Source organism: Bos grunniens, chromosome 13 (assembly GCF_055505025.1).
Source record: "Bos grunniens cultivar Pamir isolate PY7600 chromosome 13, Bosgru_T2T1.0, whole genome shotgun sequence".
NCBI lineage: Eukaryota > Metazoa > Chordata > Mammalia > Artiodactyla > Bovidae > Bos > Bos grunniens.
This window is the reverse complement of record NC_141177.1, coordinates 11,158,651-11,180,174: the sequence shown is the minus strand read 5'-3', so window position 1 is coordinate 11,180,174 and position 21,524 is coordinate 11,158,651. Positions and strand designations below refer to the sequence as shown.

Here is a 21,524-nt window from a genome sequence, read left to right as displayed (position 1 = left end):
GGAGCCCACTCCATCACCGATCCCACAAGTCCTTGCCTCAGTTTCCTCATCTGTAAAGTGAGAATTTAAGCAGCAGCCCCCCACCCCGCTCAGGGCCACTCTCTCAATGATTCAGATCAGTGGGACCGGGAGCGGGGACATCCTACGATCGGCCGGCCTCGGGCTCTGGGCAGCGCCGGGTAACGCAGCATCCATCTCCGAAAGTGTTCCTTCTCTTCTGCCACCTTCAGGGCTCAGCAACGCCCTGATATCTAGGGCGGGGAGAGTCCCACTACTGGGGAAGGGTGTAGTACGGCTTTCTCCCTCCCCTCACCCTTGGTGGCGGAGGGCGGGACGGGAAAGGGCCGTCTGGACGGGCGCGCAACCCTCCGGGACCCGCGGGGGCGGCGAGCCGGGCCGGGGACCCGGCGTCTGCCCGGACCGCGGGAGCGATCTTCCCCCGGGGCCCAGGCCCCCGGCCCTCCGCTGCGCCCGCGGCCGGAACAATAGCGCGCGCTGGCGGGCGGGCGGGCGGGCGGGGGCGGGGCGCTCCGCCGGGCGCCGCCCCCGGCCCGCCCCCCGCGCTCACACACCCGCTCGCACACTGGCTCCCACCCGCCGCCCGCCCAGGCACTGCCCGCGGGAGCCGCCGCCGCCGCCGCCGCGCCCGCCATGGACGTCCGCCTGTACCCCTCGGCGCCCGCGGTGGGCGCGCGGCCTGGGGCCGAGCCGGCCGGCCTGGCGCCCCTGGACTATTACCACTGCGGCAAGGTAGGCGGGGGCGGGGTGGGGGCCCGGCGGGCGGGGCCTGCCCGCGCCTTCGGACCCCGCGCCGCGCCGGAGCGTCCCGGGCTGGAGCGCGCGGGCAGCGGTCACCTGGCGGCTCGGGACACGGGCGCTCTCGGGGACACGCGCGGGGAGATGCCGGCGGTGCGGACGCGCGGGCACACGCACCCCCCCCCCCCCAGCCCTGCCGACGGGCACACACGCCGCTCACGCCGATCCCCTTGGTGGTGACACTCAACGCCCGGAGTTGTTGGGATCACAGGCAGAAGTCAGCCGACAGTTGCTCACACGAAGTCACAGTGACACACTCACCACGTCCCCCCTGACGGCCTCGCCTGCATTCACGAGCCGACGCGCAGTGACCCACTCTCGCCCAGCCATGCACCTGCTCACACTACCGTCCTGCACAGGTCACCCTCATCCGTACACAATCACACGCAGTCACGCGCCCACCTGCACTGTCACCCCGCCACGCACAAGTCACCGTTCTCACGCGACGCCGCCGCACACCGCGTCCCGTGCCCCCACGCCGCCACACGCAGCCACAACTCGGGACAAGCACACAAAGAAGTCGCTCCGACAGTCACTCGCCCGCGCTCCCAGTGACTTCCACAGTCGCACGCTGTCACCCACAGCCACCCACCCCGTGGACGGTGAACCTCAGGCACATGAATCGCCCTGACAGTCACCCAGTCACGCGCGGTCACACCCAGGGGCAGCAGCATCCCGCCCCCTCTACCCCGCGCCCGGCCATCCACACCCGCGCGTCGGGGTTTTTAACTTCTTGCCGCCGAAGCGCACGAATTGGGCCGTTTACGAATCGGTAAATCCGGCGGAGCCTCGGATTCCGAGCTGGCAATGGCCCATCGAGGCCTTTCCCCTCCCCGGAACGGCGAGCGGGCGCTCTCCCGACTGGAGTTGTGGTGAGGGGAGCCCCTTCTTTCCCGAGATCGCCACCCCTTCCCGCGACCAGGTCCTACCTGGAGCCAAGTCCCCGCCGCGCTGCCCGGCACGGGCGCGATGAGAGCTCGCGCTTCTGAAAGCCGGGACGGGCGGCGTCCGACCCTGCTCCGCGCTGCCAGCCCAGCCCCGGACCCTGCGGGGCAGCGCCGCAGTCCGAGACTCTTCTTTCGCCCGGGAGGGAACTTTCAAACTTAAGTTAGGAAGCTGGACAGTCAGTGCGTCCGCTAGTCGGTTCGTCGGTCCCGGGCCGGCCGGAGCCGAGCGCGGCTTTTCGTCACTCGGAGCCCGGATTGAAAGGCGCGCGTGGGTTTCCCCGGGGCCAAGGCGCAGACGCGCGGGCTCCGTGGCGCTGCGTGGTGAGTGCCAGTCCGGTGGCTGGGTCGGCGCCCCTCCGGGGTTTTAACCGCACCCCGCAGGCTCTTCATCAAGCTTCTTGCTATGGGGATGCTGCGGGGAGGGGACGTCCCCGCGCGGAACCTGGGGGCCGCCCCGGCTGAGCCTCTCTGGCTGCGTCCTCAGGCCTTGGGGAGCGGCTTCTGGAGTCTGGGGGCAGAGAGCCCTGCGCAGCTCCCCTGGAGCATGGGGTGGGGTCCGGGGCCCCCAGACCTGGGGCGGGGACGGGCGGTAAATGAGATCGCGCGGAGGATGGGGCGATTTATCTTTGGTCCAGTGACTGGCAAAGTTAGAAGCAAAAGAGGAGGATGGTGTCTTCAAGAGAAGGCCAGTTTTCTGGCCGCTTCCATCTGATGGAGGGAAAATTGATGAGAAGTAGTAAGTGGAATCTTTAGGAAGCAGAAGACAGTTGGATGTGTGTGTGTGGGGGGGGGGTGGCAATTGTCTATCTGCTGCCCTTGGCTTTGTTATTTTTTAAAATATGAAGTTGGCAAGGTTCCAGCCTCTGGTCTGGGGGCATGGGTGAGTCTGGGGATGTGTGCCTCAAAGTCTGGTTAGATGGGTGCCCCTCGCCTGCAGTGCTCCTTTGCAGGGTGATGTTTCTGTAAACCCCTTTAGAGTGGGGTGGTCTCCTAAGGGGGCCTTTGGGAGGTGGCATTCAGCCGAGGCCCCTGCTTTATTCTGATGTTCTGTAAAGCTCTGACTCAGCACCAAGATCCAGTGTGAAACCCTGGTGGGAGGAAACCAGTCAGGGAAGGAGAAGCTGGTGATACTGGTTTCTGTCTGCGATCTCCCGACCCCTAGCCCAGAGCTCAGGGTGTGTCCAGGTAGGAGGAGGGTGGCGGTTGGATCACTAGGGTAGGTGAAAACCAGATCTGACTTTCTACTTGGGAAATGCTTCTCAATCCTGCAGCCTGGGGGCAGGGGGAGACAGAGGATGTCACTTGGCTCAGGGAGGGACGAGTCAGAAGCCTGTTGGTAGCAGATCACCAATGGGCACTCGCCTTCAGTGCTAGTGGTTGGGGGTGGTGGTGCAAGTTGTACCAAGGAACTGATGCCCCTTGTTCTACCAGGCTTCTTGGTACAGCAAGGAGGGATTGGGGAGATCCTGGTCACTCTCCAGACTGGAGGGGAGACACACCCAAGATGCAACCATGACCACAATTGGGATCTATAGACTGGGGTGCACAGCCAGGACGTGACCCACACGTTGGGGGCTTGGTCACTGGAGTCTAGATAAGAGCCAGGTTCCAACAAGGACCCAAACCTGAGAAACACAAGGACAAGCCTTTGCCAAGTGATGCTGGACAACCATGGGGCAGTTGACCTGGAAGGCCCTTGGTGACTGTCCCCTTAGTAACCCTCTAACATAGAGATTCCAGCCTCTTTAAACCAAAGTCATGAGCAGTGGCTGTTCTTTTGGTATCTTTTGTTTGAGAAAATGCACAGTGACAAAGCTGCTATGGTTTCATTTTTGCTTTGAAATAGATGTTTATTTTATTAATCACAATAGTATTAGCATACATTTGAAAAATAGCTTATAAGATATGAAACAGGCACATTACTTATTTCATGTAGTGATGCTGCCTGGTTGAGCATAGGGATTTGTGGCCTTGTAGCTCTATATGTGTCTCCCTACGGGGAACAGCTGATCCCCTCCTTCTTCCTTCACACAAGGGGAAACTGAGTCATGGAGTAGTACACTCACAGGTTACACAGCAAATGAAGAACACAGCGGAGGCCTGAACCCAAGTTCCTGGACTCCCAGTTTGATGCTTGACTGGCATTCCCCACAGGTCTCTGTCATGGTTTGGGAGTTAGAAGTTATGATATCCTTCTAGGGTAACTATGAAGTCCCTTTATTTGGGTTTTGGCAAGGTGGTTTAGCAGGATGAGCGCATTGTCTGGGGCTCCCCGCTCAACTACGGCAGACTAGTGGAAACTGGCCAGTGGCATTGAACAAATCTGGATTCAAATCGCGACTTGTGTCTTTGTGACCTAGGGCAAATGATTTTAGCTCATTGAGGTATGATTTACATGCAATAAAATGGAAATTTGAAGTGTACTGTTCCATGAGTTTTGACAAATATAACCACCCTTGTGACCCCTATCCCAATCCAGATATAGAACATTCTGTCACCCCAGAAAGTTCCCTCATGCTTCTTTCCAGTCAATACCACTACGTCTGGAGGAAATTACTTACCTGATTTCTATTATCAGTGGTTTATTTAAATTCAGTGTATGTGTACTAAGTCAGTTTAAGTCCTAGAACTTCATATGAAGCATATACATTTTTGCATCTGGGTTCATTTTGCTCAATGAAGTGTCCTTAAGATTCATTCATGTATTTATCCCTAATTTGTTCTATTTTATTGCTTAGTAATATGACATTGTGTTGGTTTATTTGTTCACCTGCCGATGGACATTTGTGTTTGTTTCCATGTTGGGGCTGTTATAAATAAAGCTGCTGTGAACATCCTTATACAAGTTTTCTGTGAGTGGGGCAAATTATTTAATATCTTTGAGCCTCAGTGTCCTCTTAAGGACATCACTGTCTACTTCTGAGGTTCAGGAGAGTTAATTGAGTTAATATAGGGTATAAAAGTTCTTGGCACATACTGGCTAGTAGTTAGATAGTAATGGTATCAACCACTTGGGACCTATTCCAGTGAGAGGCTTAGCATCTCTGTGTTCCACATATCCTTCATCCCTGTTTCAAACATCCTTCAGGGCCAACTTGGGTACCACTTTCTCCATGCAGTGCTCCATGGTCAGTAACCTTCTGTCTTTTTCCAGGCATCCCCCCAAGAACTGGTTACTGCATGGGTTTTGGCATGTTCTGCCATCCATCATTCAGTCAACAGTTACCGAGCACATGTTTGTGCTAGGCACTGTACTTGGCAATAGAAGTGAAACAAAGTGACTCAAATTGCTTCCCTCTGGAGCTTATGTATCAGCATGGGAAGTCATAAATATATGGATGAGATCGTTATGGTATTGTGACCGATGCCATCAGTACAACTATGGAGAAAAAGGAAGCAGGGAAGAGAGTTAGGGGTGTCAGGTCCAGGGACTGGTTTGCCGTTTTAAGTAGTGAGGTTGGGGAAGACCTTGTGGTCTAGACCAGGAGTTCTCAAATTCATGTACACAATAGCAATCATCTGGAAAGATTTGAAACACAGGTTCCGGGGCACCCCTTCCTGCCCTGAGATTCTGATTCAGCTAATTTGTGCTGGGGTCCTGAGGGTCTGTGTGTCTGACGAGCTCCCAGTCCTGCCGCTGCCACTCCGGAGACCACATGTTATGCAGCAGTGGTTCGGTTGTTTGTATACAGGGCTTTGTGGGCTCCCACCAGGCAGGAACCATGCCCAGCACCTGGCACAGTGCCTGACCGATAATTACTCAGGAAATTGTGCTGGTGGGTGAATGATTCAACTCTCCACCCCCACAGTTCTGGGCACGGCATCTTGTCCCTGGATGCGATCTAGACAAGCTTGGGTAGTGCATGATTGGTGGCTCCTTGTGACGAAAATCCACGAAGTGGGAGGGGCTGGTCCCACCTTCACCCAGACTTGAGATTGGAGAGGCCTGCTCAGCATCCCTGGTAGGTGAGGTCCCCACGGCATCTTTCTCCTGGGACACTGGTGGCTGTGGGCAGGTCCCTGGGGGAGGAGCCCTGGGCTGGCTGGTCCTGGGGGAACTCTGGAAGGGCACCTGTGTTTCTGTTAGGAGGCTTTTTCACTTTCTGTCCAAGGATGTTCTCTATAGGATGTCCTCTATAAGATGTTCTGTATAGGATGTCCTCCCCCAGCCTGTCCCAAAGATTCCACAGCACCACACTTCTATACCTTACCGATGTCAGGAGCAGCAGCCCAGGTCTGGCACAGCTGTCCCCAGTCTACTGGATGACCTTGAGCATGAAAATGCCATACCCTGGGCCTGTGTTCCCCTCTGTGCAAAAAGGAGAGCAAATTAGTGACCCTTAGCCTTGTGAGATAGGGGGCTGTGGTGTGGAAATATAATGAAATAAAGTCTGGGCATGTCTTTATAACTGAAGAGTGTGGTAACTGTAAACTATAAACTGTAAACTATAAACATGTCCTTTATAACTGTAGAGGATTATGCTTTTGGAAGAGATGGGCTCTCATATACTTCAGTAGGTAGGTACCACCGTCTCTGTCTCCCTTTACTTTTGTGTTTCCTGGCACATAGGTGCTAGGTAAATATTTGCTGAATGAATGAATTCAGAGCTGGCCTGTTGTTCCCTGTGGCTTGAAGAACTTAGCATCTGTTTGGCTCTTATAATCTGAAGACTTTTGTAGTGAGCGCCTGGTGTTCAGGGTACGGCAGAGGCCAAGAGTCTTTTGGCTGACCTGACATTCCTAGAAGAGCTTCCCTGCGTAGGCCCGGGGGACTGAGCCCAGCATGGAGAGCAGCCAATAAGCTGGGAAGAGCCTTACCCTTATCCCAAGGATCCCCGGGTGGCATAGCTGCCAGCCCCATGTGGTTCTGTAGGGCATTTATTTTGCTCCTCTAATTTCCCAGTGCTGGTCTCAGGTTAGAAAGGCAGCGTAAATTCTGTAACCCAGCAGACTTGGCTTTGATCCTCAATGCAGGCAAGTTATTTTACCTCCCTGTGCCTCAGTCTCCTTATCTGGAAAATGGGCACATCAATACTTACCCCCCACCACCCCCCGCCCCAACCCCCATAAGGTTGCCTTGAGGACTAGAAATCCTGCTTGTAAGGCACTCAGCACCAGCAGGAAATGCTTTCATTTCTATTCACAAAGAGCAGCACAATTGAAAGTTAAAATGCAAGAGGAATCTAGTTTCAGCGCAGGCTGCTGGGGGAAGGGTCTTCCTAACGTGAGATCTTTTCGTGTCATAGTCTCTAGATCTGATTTTCCCGGGCCTCCGGTTTGAAGCGATCTCTGCACAGCATTATGGAGGGACAAGGGCTGTGCACTTCCTTTGCGTCTTTTTTTTTTTCTTCCTTCTTGAATCTTTGTGGGAGGGAAGGTGGGTTTTGGACGCAGAGAAGACCAGTACAAATTGCAGCTGCGTGGTTCACTGGCGAGGGCTGGTGACCTGTGCACATCATTTAACCTCTCCAAGTCTCAGTTTTTTCCATCTGTACAATGGAGGCATAATGCCTTCCTCATATTGTTGCTATGAGGCTCAGATTAAAGTAACGGATATGGAAGTTCCCTGTAATCTAGAACAGTGTTTCCCATCCTCAGCAATATTGACATTTTGGACCTGACAATTCCTTGTTGTGGGGGTTGTTCATGCATAATAGAATGTGGAGCAGCATTCTTGGCCACTACCAATTGATGCCAGTAGCACCTCCCCTTGAGTCATGACAATCAAAAATATTTCCAGACTTTGCTAAGTGTTCCCTGGGGTGTGGGGAGCAAAATCACCCCTGTTTGAGAACCACTGATCTGGAAAGTGGTGCAGGTAAACTAGGAGATGATGGTGATGAGAGTGGCAGAGATTGAGGTTCACGCTTTCTGTCTGGTATTTTAGTCCTGTGTCTCCCTGTCAGCAAATCCTTTATCCACATGGTTGGCCATTATCTTTTTTTATTTGTTTACATGGACCAAAAACCTACGGTAGTGATGTTTCAGCATGGTTTGGGAGCAGCAGGAAAAACATATGGTAAGTCATTATTAACTTAATGAGTTGTGGTAAATTGTAATTTTATAACTTAGTGAAAACATGTTGTATAACACAAGATAATAAATTTTGATCAATTATCCTGAGGCTTAAATTTCCTCCTGTACAGTTGCTGTTTCTGGTGTCTGCAAGAAGGAGCAACAGCGTTGTGGTTTTACAAGGCTGGATTTTCTGCTGGGTTTTGCTGATGCTCAACAAGTTTTCTTGAGTGCCTACTGTGTGCTAGGGGATTCAGACCTGTCCTGAAGGCTCAGTGACTCAATAGGAAACTTGGCTTTCCTAGATGAAAGACCATGTGGATCTGTAATATTTTAGCTCAAAATGCAGAGTCACAACTATATAACTGTCTGGGGAAATGATAGTGTCAGAGGTATGAGTAGGCTTCAAACAGCAGAGTCTTACAAGAAACACCAAGCGGGCTATGTGGGGTGCATGCAGAGTGGTGGGAAGACCTTCTAGGCAGAGGGGCAGCTCTTGCAAGGTAGTTTGGGGATACTGTCAGCCTAAGTTGGGGTTACCGGCCTGCAGGAGAGAGGAATACCAGTAGGGGTCATTATACAGAGGGTTGAATTCGAGCTGCTTAGGTTTTAGGTGGAAAGATGCGGGGCCGCCACAGTTATTGTTCAGAGTATGAAATATTCGTTGTTGCTGGATCCAGACCATTGTTGGTGACCGTCTCTAGGTCTTCTGCTGTAGGAAAATTTTTGTTTGTTTTTGGTAGAGGGTTTAATATTATTATCAGAGATCAGATCAGTCGCTCAGTCGTGTCCGACTCTTTGCGACCCCATGAATCGCAGCACGCCAGGCCTCCCTGTCCATCACCAACTCCTGGAGTTCACTCAGACTCACGTCCATCGAGTCAGTGATGCCATCCAGCCATCTCATCCTCTGTCGTCCCCTTCTCCTCCTGCCCCCAATCCCTCCCAGCATCAGGGTCTTTTCCAATGAGTCAACTCTTCGCATGAGGTGGCCAAAGTACTGGAGTTTCAGCTTTAGCATCATTCCTTCCAAAGAACACCCAGGGCTGATCTTCAGAATGGACTGGTTGGATCTCCTTGCAGTCCAAGGGACTCTCAAGAGTCTTCTCCAACACCACAGTTCAAAAGCATCAATTCTTCGGTGCTCAGCATTCTTCACAGTCCAACTCTCACATCCATACATGACCACAGGAAAAACCATAGCCTTGACTAGACGAACCTTTGTTGGCAAAGTAATGTCTCTGCTTTTGAATATGCTATCTAGGTTGGTCATAACTTTCCTTCCAAGGAGTAAGCGTCTTTTAATTTCATGGCTGCAGTCACCATCTGCAGTGATTTTGGAGCCCCAAAAAATAAAGTCTGACACTGTTTCCACTGTTTCCCCATCTATTTCCCATGAAGTGATGGGACCAGATGCCATGATCTTTGTTTTCTGATTGTTGAGCTTTAGGCCAACTTTGTCACTTTCCACTTTCACTTTCATCAAGAGGCTTTTAAGGGTGGTGTCATCTGCATGTCTGAGGTTATTGATATTTCTCCCGGCAATCTTGATTCCAGTTTGTGTTTCTTCCAGTCCAGCGTTTCTCATGATGTACTCTGCATATAAGTTAAATGAACAGGGTGACAATATACAGCCCTGACGTACTCTTTTTCCTACTTGGAACCAGTCTGTTGTTCCATGTCCAGTTCTAACTGTTGCTTCCTGACCTGCATACAAATTTCTCAAGAGGCAGATCAGGTGGTCTGGTATTCCCATATCTTTCAGAATTTTCCACAGTTTATTGTGATCCACACAGTCAAAGGCTTTGGCATAGTCAATAAAGCAGAAATAGATGTTTTTCTGGAACTCTCTTGCTTTTTCCATGATCCAGCGGATGTTGGCAATTTGATCTCTGGTTCCTCTGCCTTTTCTAAAACCAGCTTGAACATCAGGAAGTTCACGGTTCACATATTGCTGAAGCCTGGCTTGGAGAATTTTGAGCATTACTTTACTAGCGTGTGAGATGAGTGCAATTGTGCGGTAGTTTGAGCATTCTTTGGCATTGCCTTTCTTTGGGATTGAAATGAAAACTGACCTTTTCCAGTCCTGTGGCCACTGCTGAGTTTTCCAAATTTGCTGGCATATTGAGTGCAGCACTTTCACAGCATTCACTTATATGGATCTGGCATCCTCTTTCCCTTTTTATTGCAGTGTAGTTGGTTTACAATATTGTGTTAGTTTCAGGTGTGCAACAAAGTGATTTAGTCATCATATATGTATTTTTTTTTCAGGTTCTTTCCCATTATAGGTTACAAGACACTGAATACAGTCCCCTGTGCTATACAGTAAATCCTTGTGGTTTATTTTATGTGTGGTAGTGTTCATCTCTTGGGCTTCCCAGGTGGCGCTAGTGGTAAAGAACTCACCTGCCAATTCAGGAGATGTAATAGTTGCAGGTTCGATCCCTGGGTCAGGAAGATCCACTGGAGGAGGGCATGGCAACCCACTTCAGTATTCTTGCCTGGAGAATCCCATACATGGACAGAGGAACCTGGTGGGCTATGAGTCCATAGGGTCACAAAGAGTCAGACACGACTGAAGTGACTTAGCGTGCATGCAGCGTCTATCTGTTAATTGCATACTCCTAGTTTATCCCTCCTCTCCTTTCCCCTTTGTTAATCATAAGTTTATTTTCTATGTCTGTGAGTCTGTTTTTGTTTTGTAAATAAGTTGATTTGTAGTATTTTTTAGATTCCACATGTAAGTGATGTCATATATTATTTTTCTCTGTCTGACTTACTTCACTTACTTCACTATTCTTTAAGTCTGTCCATGTTGCTACAAATGGCAATATTTCATTTTTTATGGCTGAGTAATATTATATATATGTATGTATGTATATAAACACACACACACACACATCACATTTTCTTTATCCATTCGTCTTTTGTTGGACACTTAGGTTGCCTCCATGTCTTAGCAATTGTAAATTATGCTTCTGTGAACATTGGAGTGCATGTATATTTTTGAATTAGAGTTTTCATTCTCAAAATGAAATTAGTTTTCATTACTCAAAAAAACTATAAATAGAGGCTCATCTGAGGCACATTCTTCAAGACCTCTTTGTCCTGCCCCAGTGTAAGTCAGCAGCCATGGTGGTCTCTTTACCAATCTTTCATCTTCTCTGAGTAACCAAGAAGCTCAGAGGCAAATGCCTGGGTCACTTGTAGGCATGATCTAGGATATCATGGGACATCTTTTGCTCATTAATTCACTCTCAATTTCATTTCATTCTTCTGTCATTTCCCTCTTTGTCTTAAAAGTGAAAGTGAAGTTGCTCAGTCATGTCCAGCTCTTTGTGACCCTGATGGACTATAGCCTGCCAGGCTTCTCCATCCATGGGATTTTCCAGGCAAGAGTACCAGAGTGGGTTGCCATTTTCCTTCTCCAGCAGATCTTCCCAACCCAGGCATCGAACCTGGGTCTCCTACATTGCAGGCAGACGCTTCACCTTCTGAGCCACCAGGGAAGCCAATATTATTTTTTATTTTATTTTTTAAAAATTTTAGCTGCACTGGGTCTTCATTCAGGTGCATGGGCTCTTCATTGCAGTGTGTGGGCCCAGTAGTAACAGCACGGGCTTAGTTGTCTCGAGACTTGTAAGGTCTTAATTCCAGGGATCGAACTTGCATCCCCTGCATTAGAAGGCAGATTCCTAACCACTAGACCACCAGGAAAGTTCCCCGCCTTTCTCTCTTTTTTAAAATTGTTTTTATTCTCTATAAAATACCCTGAAATATGTTAAGAGTTAAAAAAAAGTAGAGCCTCTCATTCTCTTTCATTTTCTCCCTGCCCTCTCAGCCCTGCTCCCTAGGGTTAATCATAGAGTGAAGTGTAGTGGGTATACTTCCAGGCATAACCATTCTTTAGTTCAATGCTTCTAATAAGCACCATTTCTATTTCTGTAATCACTTTTTCATTTCCCAGAATACTGTATTGTTTCTTGATTGATCTTATGTTATAGTAGCCCATCCTTTTCTAAATGGATATATGAACATCTTGAATCTTTTTGAAGACGATAATGCAGTTGTTCAAAAAAGTCATTTTCTGTTTGCTGCATTAACTCTGTTTTCTTGTTGACTAGCTCTTCGGTTCACTTCCTGGTCCCTCTTTTATGCTGATATTTTCTACAAATGCCTGGTGAGTCTTGGTTGACATTTATTTGTAAACAAGGTTCTAGATTGATCTATCCTGTGGTTGAAAGTTTCCTCAACATCTGTGAAAGCCACGAGCATGTAGGTAGGCAATGCAAATGTTGGTTTTAGGTGCCCTTGAGTATGGTCTGTGTGTAGACATTTGAAGCTGGGGACTTCTGCTGGAGCATGGGGCAAGCTCACTTGCAGCTGGGTGGGGACCTCTATTTCTCTTATCAGCAGTCACCCGTGGGCACTAGTGCACTTTGTTCCTCCTGCATCATGCCCATCCATGGCAAGGGGGAATCCTTGAGACAGATTTCTTGCTTAATTCTAGAGTTCTTCTCCCTGGCTTGGTCCTAGGTGAAAGCCAACAGTCAGCTTCTCTGAGGACTGTTGTTGTTCAGTCACTAAGTGTGTCCAACTGTTTGCGACCCTGTGGACTGTGGCACGCCAGGCTTCCCTGTCCATCGCCAACTTCCAGAGCTTGCTCAAACTCATGTCCATTGAGTTGGTGATACCATACAACCATCTCATCCTCTCGCCCCCTTCTCCTGCCCTCAATCTTTCCCAGCATCAGGGTCTTTTCCAGTGAGTCAGCTCTTTGCATCAGGTGGCCAGAGTATTGGAGTTTCAGCTTCAGCATCAGTCCTTCTAATGAATATTCAGGGTTGATTTCCTTTAGGGTTGACTGGTTTGATCTCCTTGCAGAGGACTATAGGTTAACACAAAGGTCAAGTCTCTTAGGGCTTTCAGCCCTTGCTGCCTGTTCTTTGGGATTTTCTGGGTTTCAGTTAAGAAAATAGCTTTTCCTCTTCTAAACCCCACTAGAATGACAAAAAAGGGGAGACAGATATAACACAGATTTTCATAATTCATATACACACATATATATTCATAATTCAGATAGATGAAAGCTGAATAACTCCAAAAGGGTCGGTAAGAAAACAAGAAAGGAGTGGGCATCAGAAACATAGAGAGGGTGCTGGAAAGTAAGAAGTTGAAGAGAAAGAGGGTTGAACTGAAACCCAAAAAACCCCAGTCTAGTGGGTTTAGAAGAGGGGAGTAAAATTATGTGTTCTATGCACCATCTTGAAAAAAAAAAGCACAGTCTCACTGACTTTTATTTCTAAGGTTTGTGCTGTTTTATGGAGAAAAGCAGGGTCAAAATAAGCACAAATTATTCTCTGAGCATTTACTGCAGGCTCAGCCAGGCTCTCTTACTTATATCATCTCACTAAATCTTTGTAAGAACTGTGCTAGACACACACATCCCCACTGTGGAGGTGAGAAGACTGAGGTCCTAGGAAGTCACGTTACAGAAGGCAGCAGAGGAGCTGGCTGGCGGAGCTGGGGTTCAGACTGCCCTCCCCGCTCCTATCTCCTGCAGCCTCCGTGGTGCCAGGTAGAGCTTCCTCCCTCTGCAGGGATGCAAGAGTGGACCAGCTCACCCCTTGTTTCAACTGTTTCGGCACTGTCTATTCTAGGGGTCAGGGGATTCCCAGCTGGGCCTCCTGCCTTGGTTTTCAGCTTCAAACAGCATTTGGTAGTAGAATGCCTTCACATTAGAGCTAATTAAAACGTGCTTATGTCGAAGTTGGGCCTAATTGGTAGGAATGATTTAGAAACTTGTTGGAAAGGAGTCTACCTCAGTAGTCTAACCCAGGGTCAGTCTCATGCATAAATTTTGTTGTCCCACTGTGCTGTGTTTTGACTTGAACTGTACTTGATAATTGGTGCTAGTGGTAAAGCAACTGCCTGCTAATGCAGGAGACACGAGAGACCCGGGTTCCATCTCTTGGCCAAGAGGATCCCCTGGGGGAGGGCATGGCAGCCCTCTCCAATATTCTTGCCTGGAGAATCCCATGGACAGAGGAGCCTGGCAGCCCACAGTCCATAGCAGAGCAAAGACTCAGACACAACTGAAGTGACTTAGCCTGCACACGCATACTTGATGATGTGGAAGATGGACCCTGGGCCTTTCATTGCTCATTTGTTCTGCAAAGATTCAGTAAGTGCCTATTGGGTGTTACCTACGTTATTTAAGGAGATCCCTTTACGACCCCCGCCAACCCCCCACAAAAAAAAATCTGGGATGGTTCCTTGCTGTCCTTCAAGGGGCCAAATGACCTGAGCAGCAACCCCCACCTCTGCTCCGTGTGTTCTCTGCCTTATATATCCACCTAAGCTGTAAGTGAACTTTTATGCAAAACCAGATAGTGGATTCAAATATGGCTTTTGAGTTCTGTGGAGGTACTTGGGTTCATATCCTGGCACTTACAAGCTGGGTGACTTTGGACCGCTCACTTAACCTCTCTGCTGCTGCTGCTGCTAAGTCACTTCTGTCGTGTTCGACTCTGTGCGACCCCATAGATGGCAGCCCACCAGGCTCCCCCGTTCCTGGGATTCTCCAGGCAAGAACACTAGAGTGGGTTGCCATTTCCTTCTCCAATGCATGGAAGTGAAAAGTGAAAGTGAAGTCGCTCAGTCGTGTCTGACCCTCAGTGACCCCATGGACTGCAGCCTACCAGGCTCCTCCATCCATGGGATTTTCCAGGCAAGAGTACTGGAGTGGGGTGCCCTTGCCTTCTGAGCCTCAATTATCTTACATAACTGTATTTGCATCTCAGGTTTGTGGTGAGGCCTCTGGGAGGTCAAGTAAGTTGTATCCTCCCTTGTTCTAGTCCTGGGTGTTGTTCAGGTCATCTGGGCCCTCGAAGGACAGTGAGCATAGGTGTCATCCCAAGTTTTTTTTTTGGCTGCACCTTGCAGCATATAGGATCTCAGTTCCCTGAACAAGGGTTGAATCCACACCCTCTCTTAACCCCTGGATTGCCAAGGCAGTCCGCATCCCAGGTTTTCATGTCTTTTGTAAAGGAGAGGTCTAAGGAGCTTTCAAGTTCAGAATAAGTGTAGTGGTGTTTCTGATCGGGATAGTCTCTTTCTTCCTCTACATCAGTTCTCTTCTTTCTCATGGACGCTCTCACAAAGACTGTAAGGTTCAATGAAACATTCAGCTTCATAAGACTCACTCGGGAGACCCTTGGTACCTGTCTCCTCGAAGGACTTGGAACAAGAACCACTGCTTGGCCAGCAGGACACACGATCTGTGCCTTCTCTGCAGAAGTTCCAGCAGAGGTCTCTGACGTTGTCCATGGAGGGGGACTTCTCTTTTCTTTGTCAGCTCTCCACAGTGCCAGGTTTTAGTTCAGATGCAAGAGAAGAAGATCCTCAGTAGGTGACTTTGGAAACCACTTGACTTAAAAGCTTCAGTTCCCAAAGGACCATCTCATTCTCTAGTATCTACTTCCCTGCAAGGGGCATGTCGGTTACAAGAGTCATTACACTCGGGGGAAACCTCAGATATGGCTTCTTTTAAAATATGTATTAACTTGGCTGTGCCAGATCTTAGTTGCAACACTTTGGATGTTTGATCTTCGTGGAGGCATGTGGGATCTTTAGCCACAGCATGCAGGCTCTAGTTTCCTGACCAGGGATCGAACTCGGGGCCTCTGCCTGGGGAGCACAGAGTCTCAGCCACTGGGGAGGTCCCACATACAGCCTCTTAATCAGATAGTTATAGTTTATTTATAGTTCCTTCCAGTCCAGATGCAACTTATCAACCAAGGGTCATTTTTACCATAAGCAGAGTGGCCTAGTAACATAGTTAGCATCCTGCCTTCTTCAGGTTTCCGGGGGAGTTATGCTAGACAGTTAACCAAGGTGAAAGGCTCTTGCAAAAGGGTTTGGTGAGCCCTTTATCCACATTCGCCATCCTGTTTTCCCCTAGGGGTGTCGCTTTTTGGCAGCTCTTTCAGAGGGGTGAATGAAGCTCTCAGTATGTTTTGAAATGTATCCCATGTTTTTGTATGTCTTCTGATTGATTATATAAAGACACACACTCACATTCCAGTCAAAAGATATGCCTTGGAGTCATATTGACCCAGAATCAAATTCTGGCTTTGAAACGTAGAGCTAATTCATTTATTCCTTCATTCGTTCAGCCAAGCAAAGAACATTCTCTGCCTGCTGTATGTAGGCCTTGGAGGTAGATGCCAGACATGAACAGATGATGAACACCTAGTCCTTGTCCTTGAGAAGCTGAAGTCTGATATACTAGAGAGACAGGCAGAAAGAAACAATTCCAATGGGTGTGAGACTACCAGGCCAGGCAGAGGCTAGAGTGGGGTGAGGGGAGTCAGGGAAGGCTTCTCAGAGGAGCGGACACCTGGCCTGTGCTTGGAGGTGAATTGGCCAGGTGAAGAAGATAGGGAAGAGCATTCCAGGTAGAAGGAACAGCATGTGCAAAGGCATAGAAGGGGCCGAGAGGGCACTTGGAAAGCTACTTATTACCTCTAGGCCTCAGTTTCCTCATCTGCAATATGGAATTAACTGTGTTATCTGTTGATAAAATTAAATGAGATAATAAAGTGTGTTTAAGCATCTGAGATACTTAATTTCTTTTTCCCTTTACAGATCTGTTTATTGATGTCTAAGAGCCAAAGTTTGATTTTAAATGAGACAAAGAGGGAAAAAACTCCAAACCTGAAGGGCCTGTCCTCCCACCTGTGCAATGCATTTCCTCCATCGGCCCTTCTGTTAGCTGTTTTACTTATCTTGTGACTGGAGCACTAAATGTTTGCACACTCTCTTAGATTAGGTCTTACAGTATCAGCGAAGCACAGAAGTGTGTTTTCCTGATGGCACCACATTAACAACAAGCCCTGCCTCTGTTGCAGCATCTTCGGCACAATATTCTCTCTGCCGGCGGCCCTGCCTCTGTCCAGTGCTTAGTCAACATGTCCTGTCACTTGCTGCTTTATCTGGCTCTTCCGAAAGGCGGCCACCTCCCACATACCAGCTGGGGACGCTTAGCTTTGGGACAGTCACTATCCGATGGCCAGGAGCCACACAGCACGACGCGCTGAGGAGCCATCTCGACTGTGATTGGGTTTCGTTTGATTTGTGAATGAGATCTTGTCATTTTTCTGGGCAGAATTGCTCATGGGTCTCTATGGTGGCTTAGTGAACTCTGCCCAACCAAAATCAGACCTCTGCTTAAAACCTTCCAGTGCTTCCCCTGGGTGTGTAGGTAACGATAAATGCCTTGTTTGGTCCAGACATCCTGGTGTGATCTAGTCTGCTTTTCCAGCCTCACTCCCAGCTGCTCTGTCCGAGGCCCTGGGCTTTGAGTTGGGGATACGATGGGGAGCAAAACCAGCCTCCATTGACTCCATTCTGGCCACCCCGGCCTTCTTGCTTTTTCCCCAGATGCCCCCACCCGCATGCTTATTTTTGCTTGAAGGTCTTTGCGTATGCCATTGCCTTTGTGTGAAATGTCCTTGTCTTCATTCTGCACAAGGCTGTTTCCTGCTCATCCTTCAGGTCTCAGCTTTATCCTCACCTTCTCCAAGACTCTGACCCCCTCATCTTTGCAGTTACCCTGTTATTTTCTATCTCAGCCCCCACTGTGTTTTTCCCCCTTGTATGCTAGATCCGTAGGATGACTTGAGGGCCTGCTCCACCTTGAGGACAGTAAGCTTTCCAACCACTGGAGTCACGCTTGTTTCTTTCAGCACTGAGTCTCCAGCACTTAAACGTGGTGTCTGCTGGGTAGTAGGTGCTCGGTGATAAGTTGTTGAAAGAATGAATGAATAAGTGTGGTGGTTATGTTTGCCAGAGATAGCCATCATAACATATCCCAGGCTGTGTTTCCAAGAATAATTCGGTGTCACCCTCTCTGGGCCTCCATTGGGTATTTGTGCATTGTTGCCAAGAGGATTAAATGCATAAATATGAGAGACACAGTGTCTGGGGCTTTGTAAATGTTAATAAATGTGAGTTCACATTGTAAAGACCATGCTGAGCCCAAGGAAGACGGTTGAAATGGGAGTCAAGAGGGTTGGTGGTAGAAACCCTTAGGATTTTTCATCAATGCTTGACTTGTTGGGGGAAGGGCTGGTGGATCTCAGCCCCATTTTGTCCACTTCCAGTCTCCCTCTGGGTGATGACCTTGCCATTTTTAGGAGGGAGGCATCACTCCCAGTTGCTTGGGTTGGGGGAGCTGGAGTGCAGTCAGCCTGACCTTCAGAGATAAGGAAATCTCTCTCTAGCCCATGGGAATGCTTCTGTTGGGCAGGCAGGACTTTTTTTTTAAACATTATAAGGAAAGGTTTTTAATTACTTGTGAAAAACTAAATTCACCTTGTAAAATAAACCATGTAGAGCAAAATCACAGTTAACTGAAGTGTTAACATCCATAGTGAATGATAAATATCGTAGAGAAAGGTTCCACTGTTAATGTACTACCCCTCATCAAGGTTGCTAAAGGTCTTCCTTAAGTGGTGGCATCAGGCTATAATCAAGATCTCTGTGTGGTTGGGGACTGCCCTGGTGGTCCAGTGATTAATCCACGGTATAATGCAGGGGACACGGGTTCAATCCCCGGTTGGAGAACTAAGATCCCACGTGCCATGGAGCAACTAGGCAGCATGTTGCAGCTAGAAAATCTGTGCACCACAATGAAAGAGCCTACGTGAGTTCACATCGCAAAGACATGCCGATCCCAGGGAAGAAGGTTGAAATGGGAGTCAAGAGGGTTGGTGGTTGAAACTCTTAGGATTTTTCATCAGTGCTTGTCTAGATGGGGGACAGGCTGGTGGATCTTAGCCCCCTGTTTTGTCACAACTAAGACCTGAGGCAGCCAAATAAATAGAAATAAATAGATAAAAAATAAACTTCTATAAAAAAATCAGTGTGGTCACGCAAGATCACCTGCTGCTTCTTACTAAACTATAAATCGTGAAGACTGTGTTCCCTGCCAAGATGTTTAAGGAATGGGGGAGAAACCACCCACTACTGTCCAATCACACAGACTCGAGAGCATGTTTATTTGGGCACTTTCCTTCCTTACAATTTAATGCTGCTGATTTCTCCCTTCCACCCAGTCCATCAGAAACCCCTTACCCGTCTTTTTCTTTTCTCATGTGTCATTTGCCTATTCATTCTGTGTATTGTTTTTGTCCCACTAGATTATCAGCTTCACAAGGGCTGGCTCTCTGCCGGTGGCTCGTGGATGTAGCTACGAGAGCTGTTCTCACTGTGGTGCCTCTGGTTTTGGCATCTTCCTCCCGCCTGGCAGACTCCTATGGACATGTCTTTTAAGTTTCTGCTCAAGTGACACCTCCTCCAGGAGGCCTTCGCTGCTTGCCCCGCCTCCAGCACCTGGCATACCATAGCCTCCCCGAGAATTGGAGTAGTTTCTGCTCCAGGAGATGGGCCCTTGAAGGCCATGTCCAGGAGTTTGGACTTTGTCTCAATGGTAGTGAGAGTTGAGGTGTGCTGCTCTTATCTTTGTGGCTGTCCTATGGGGAAAGCAGTGGATGGGACAAAGAATGTCCAAGGGGACAGTGGGGAGGTGGTCACTGTGATTTAGAAGAGGATTGATGATCGCTGCACACTCCAAAATGGTAACCACTAGCTACACGTGACTATTGAGATTTAAAGTAAAATCAAATAAAATGTAGTTCCTTCATCATGCAAGCCATATTTCAAGTTCTCTATATCCCCCATGGACAGTGCAGATATAGAATATTCCTGTCATTGCATAAAGTTCTGTGGACCGCACTGGCTTGGACTATACTGCTGGGATGAGAGTGGAGAGAAGTAGAAGGATATGGGAGATGTTAGGAGGTAGACTATATGTGATTTGGGGATGGATTGGCTATGGGGTATGCTCGAGATGGGGTGTCAAGGTTCAGACCTAGGCTGCTGGCCACAGCCAAAGTTGAACTCCTGGCTCAAAGGAGTGAATGTTTTTATGTCTCTGGATTCAGGACGTGGTGCCAAAGTGTCAGCCATGTCCACCAACAGCCCAAGAAAGCACCCATCTTAAGGCAGCCTCCTGGCACGGCTAATTGTCTTTTGAAAAACCTTCAGTTTTTGTATGTCTCTTGTCAAATCCGCCTTCACTTGGGGTCTAAAATGTGGATCATGAGATCTTTGTGATCAGGGAATTATATGTATATTAATGCAGATTTCAATCAGAAGAGTTATGTTTGCCATTGTGGTACGGTCTGATGCTGTTTAAATGCCTTCGGTAATACCTTCAATCAGACAGCAAATAGAAAACAGGAAAGTTGGTAATAAAAAATGAATTAGAGCGATTAGCAAAAGGTGAACCACTTCCCTCCTCAGGCAACAGGCAGAGATGACAAGCTTTGCACGGTTGCTCCTGTCCAAACACCCGGCAGGATTATTGCAGCCTCTGGGAATGGCCCTGGGGTCCGCTAGGCATGTAGGACTTGGTTATTGCCTTTCCTTTTGCAAAGGTCATAGGCATCCCCTTGGAGGGGCTCTGTGGGGCTCATTCCCTGGGGTGGGCTGGAATGGGGCCTCTGAAGAGGGGTTTCTGACTCATGGCTGGTCAGGAATGTTCTTCTTCCAAGGCAGTGACATCAGTGGCCTTGCTCCCCCTCCCTCCACCCTCCAGGGCCCTGGGGAATCTGGACCTCTTTGCACCATCTTCCCCTAAAAGTGCCCTTGAGGAAAATTTCCTAGCTGTCTGGTGTTGGGTTGGGTCCCTTCAAGAACACAGTAGAGGACTTCCCTGGTGATCCAGTGGTTAAGAATCCACCTGCCAATGCAGGGAACATGAGTTCGATCATGGTCCGGGAAGATGCTACATGCCGCGGGACAATTAAGCCAGTGTGGCACAATTACTGAGTCTGTGCGCCTAGAGGCCGTGCTCTGCAAAAAGAGAGGTGACCGCAATGAGAAGTGCGAGAGCAACTAGAGAGAAAACTCATTGCAATGAGCTCGTCCCACTCATTGCAACTAGAGAAAAAGTCACACAGCAACGAAGACCCCCTACAGCCAAAAATAAATAAATAAATAGTTTTTTTAAAAAAGAAGGTAGTAGAGGCAGACACTCTAATTGACTAATGCAAGCACTGGGACTGGTTTCTGGGGGCATGAAAGAAAAGCAGAAGAAAGAAAAACAGAATTCTGGTGACCGTGTAAAGTGTGTGAGACTGGAACTCAAATCAGAAGAACATAGTACTTCTACCTCGGTTATGCTGGAGCTCACATCCAGCCAGAGCATGGAGCACGGAGATGACATAGCTGCTTAGCCATACAATTGCCACAACAGATGGGCAGGTTTGGGCAATACCATGGTTGGATGATCCCCACGATGGGATAACTATCTCTGTTAAGCCAGAGCGTCTCAAATCATAACTTTCATGGGAATCACATGCAAGTTGGTTTCTATAAAAAGGCAGTTTCTGATTTAGTAGATCTGGGTGGGGTCGGAAAGCGTGTGTTTCTCATGAGGTCCAGATGATGCTGTGCTGCTGCTGGTGAGTGGACCACAATTTGAGGACTGAGGACTTTGTGTCAGGCTGAGCTCCCTAGCGGCAGAGCTGCTTCTTATAAAAGAGAATCGGTGGGGACTGCTTTTATGAGGAGGGGAGTGGGGGCAGCAGGGCAGGGAGAAGATAAGCAAGGAGGTGGTCTGCCTGGAGACCTGCTTCATCCTACAGGGATCCCTGAAGCACGAATGATGCTATAGAA

The 21,524-nt window shown here is 48.8% G+C and overlaps 1 protein-coding gene across 6 annotated transcripts in view; it reads left to right on the top strand.

Moving 5' to 3' along the window:
* Nucleotides 1-481: 481 nt before the first annotated feature.
* Nucleotides 482-21,524, top strand: part of TOX2 (TOX high mobility group box family member 2) — a 155,541-nt gene continuing 134,498 nt past the window's right edge. Inside the window, exon 1 of one of the 6 annotated variants that reach the window (XM_086331708.1) lies at nt 482-750. In XM_086331708.1, coding sequence (XP_086187834.1) covers nt 652-750 — 99 coding nt within the window. In that variant the 5' untranslated portion in view covers nt 482-651. Of the gene's footprint in view, nt 751-1,527; nt 1,689-1,787; nt 2,085-21,524 lie in introns of those variants that run through there. The other 5 variants (XM_086331709.1, XM_086331707.1, XM_086331712.1 and 2 more) reach the window with 5 other exon arrangements.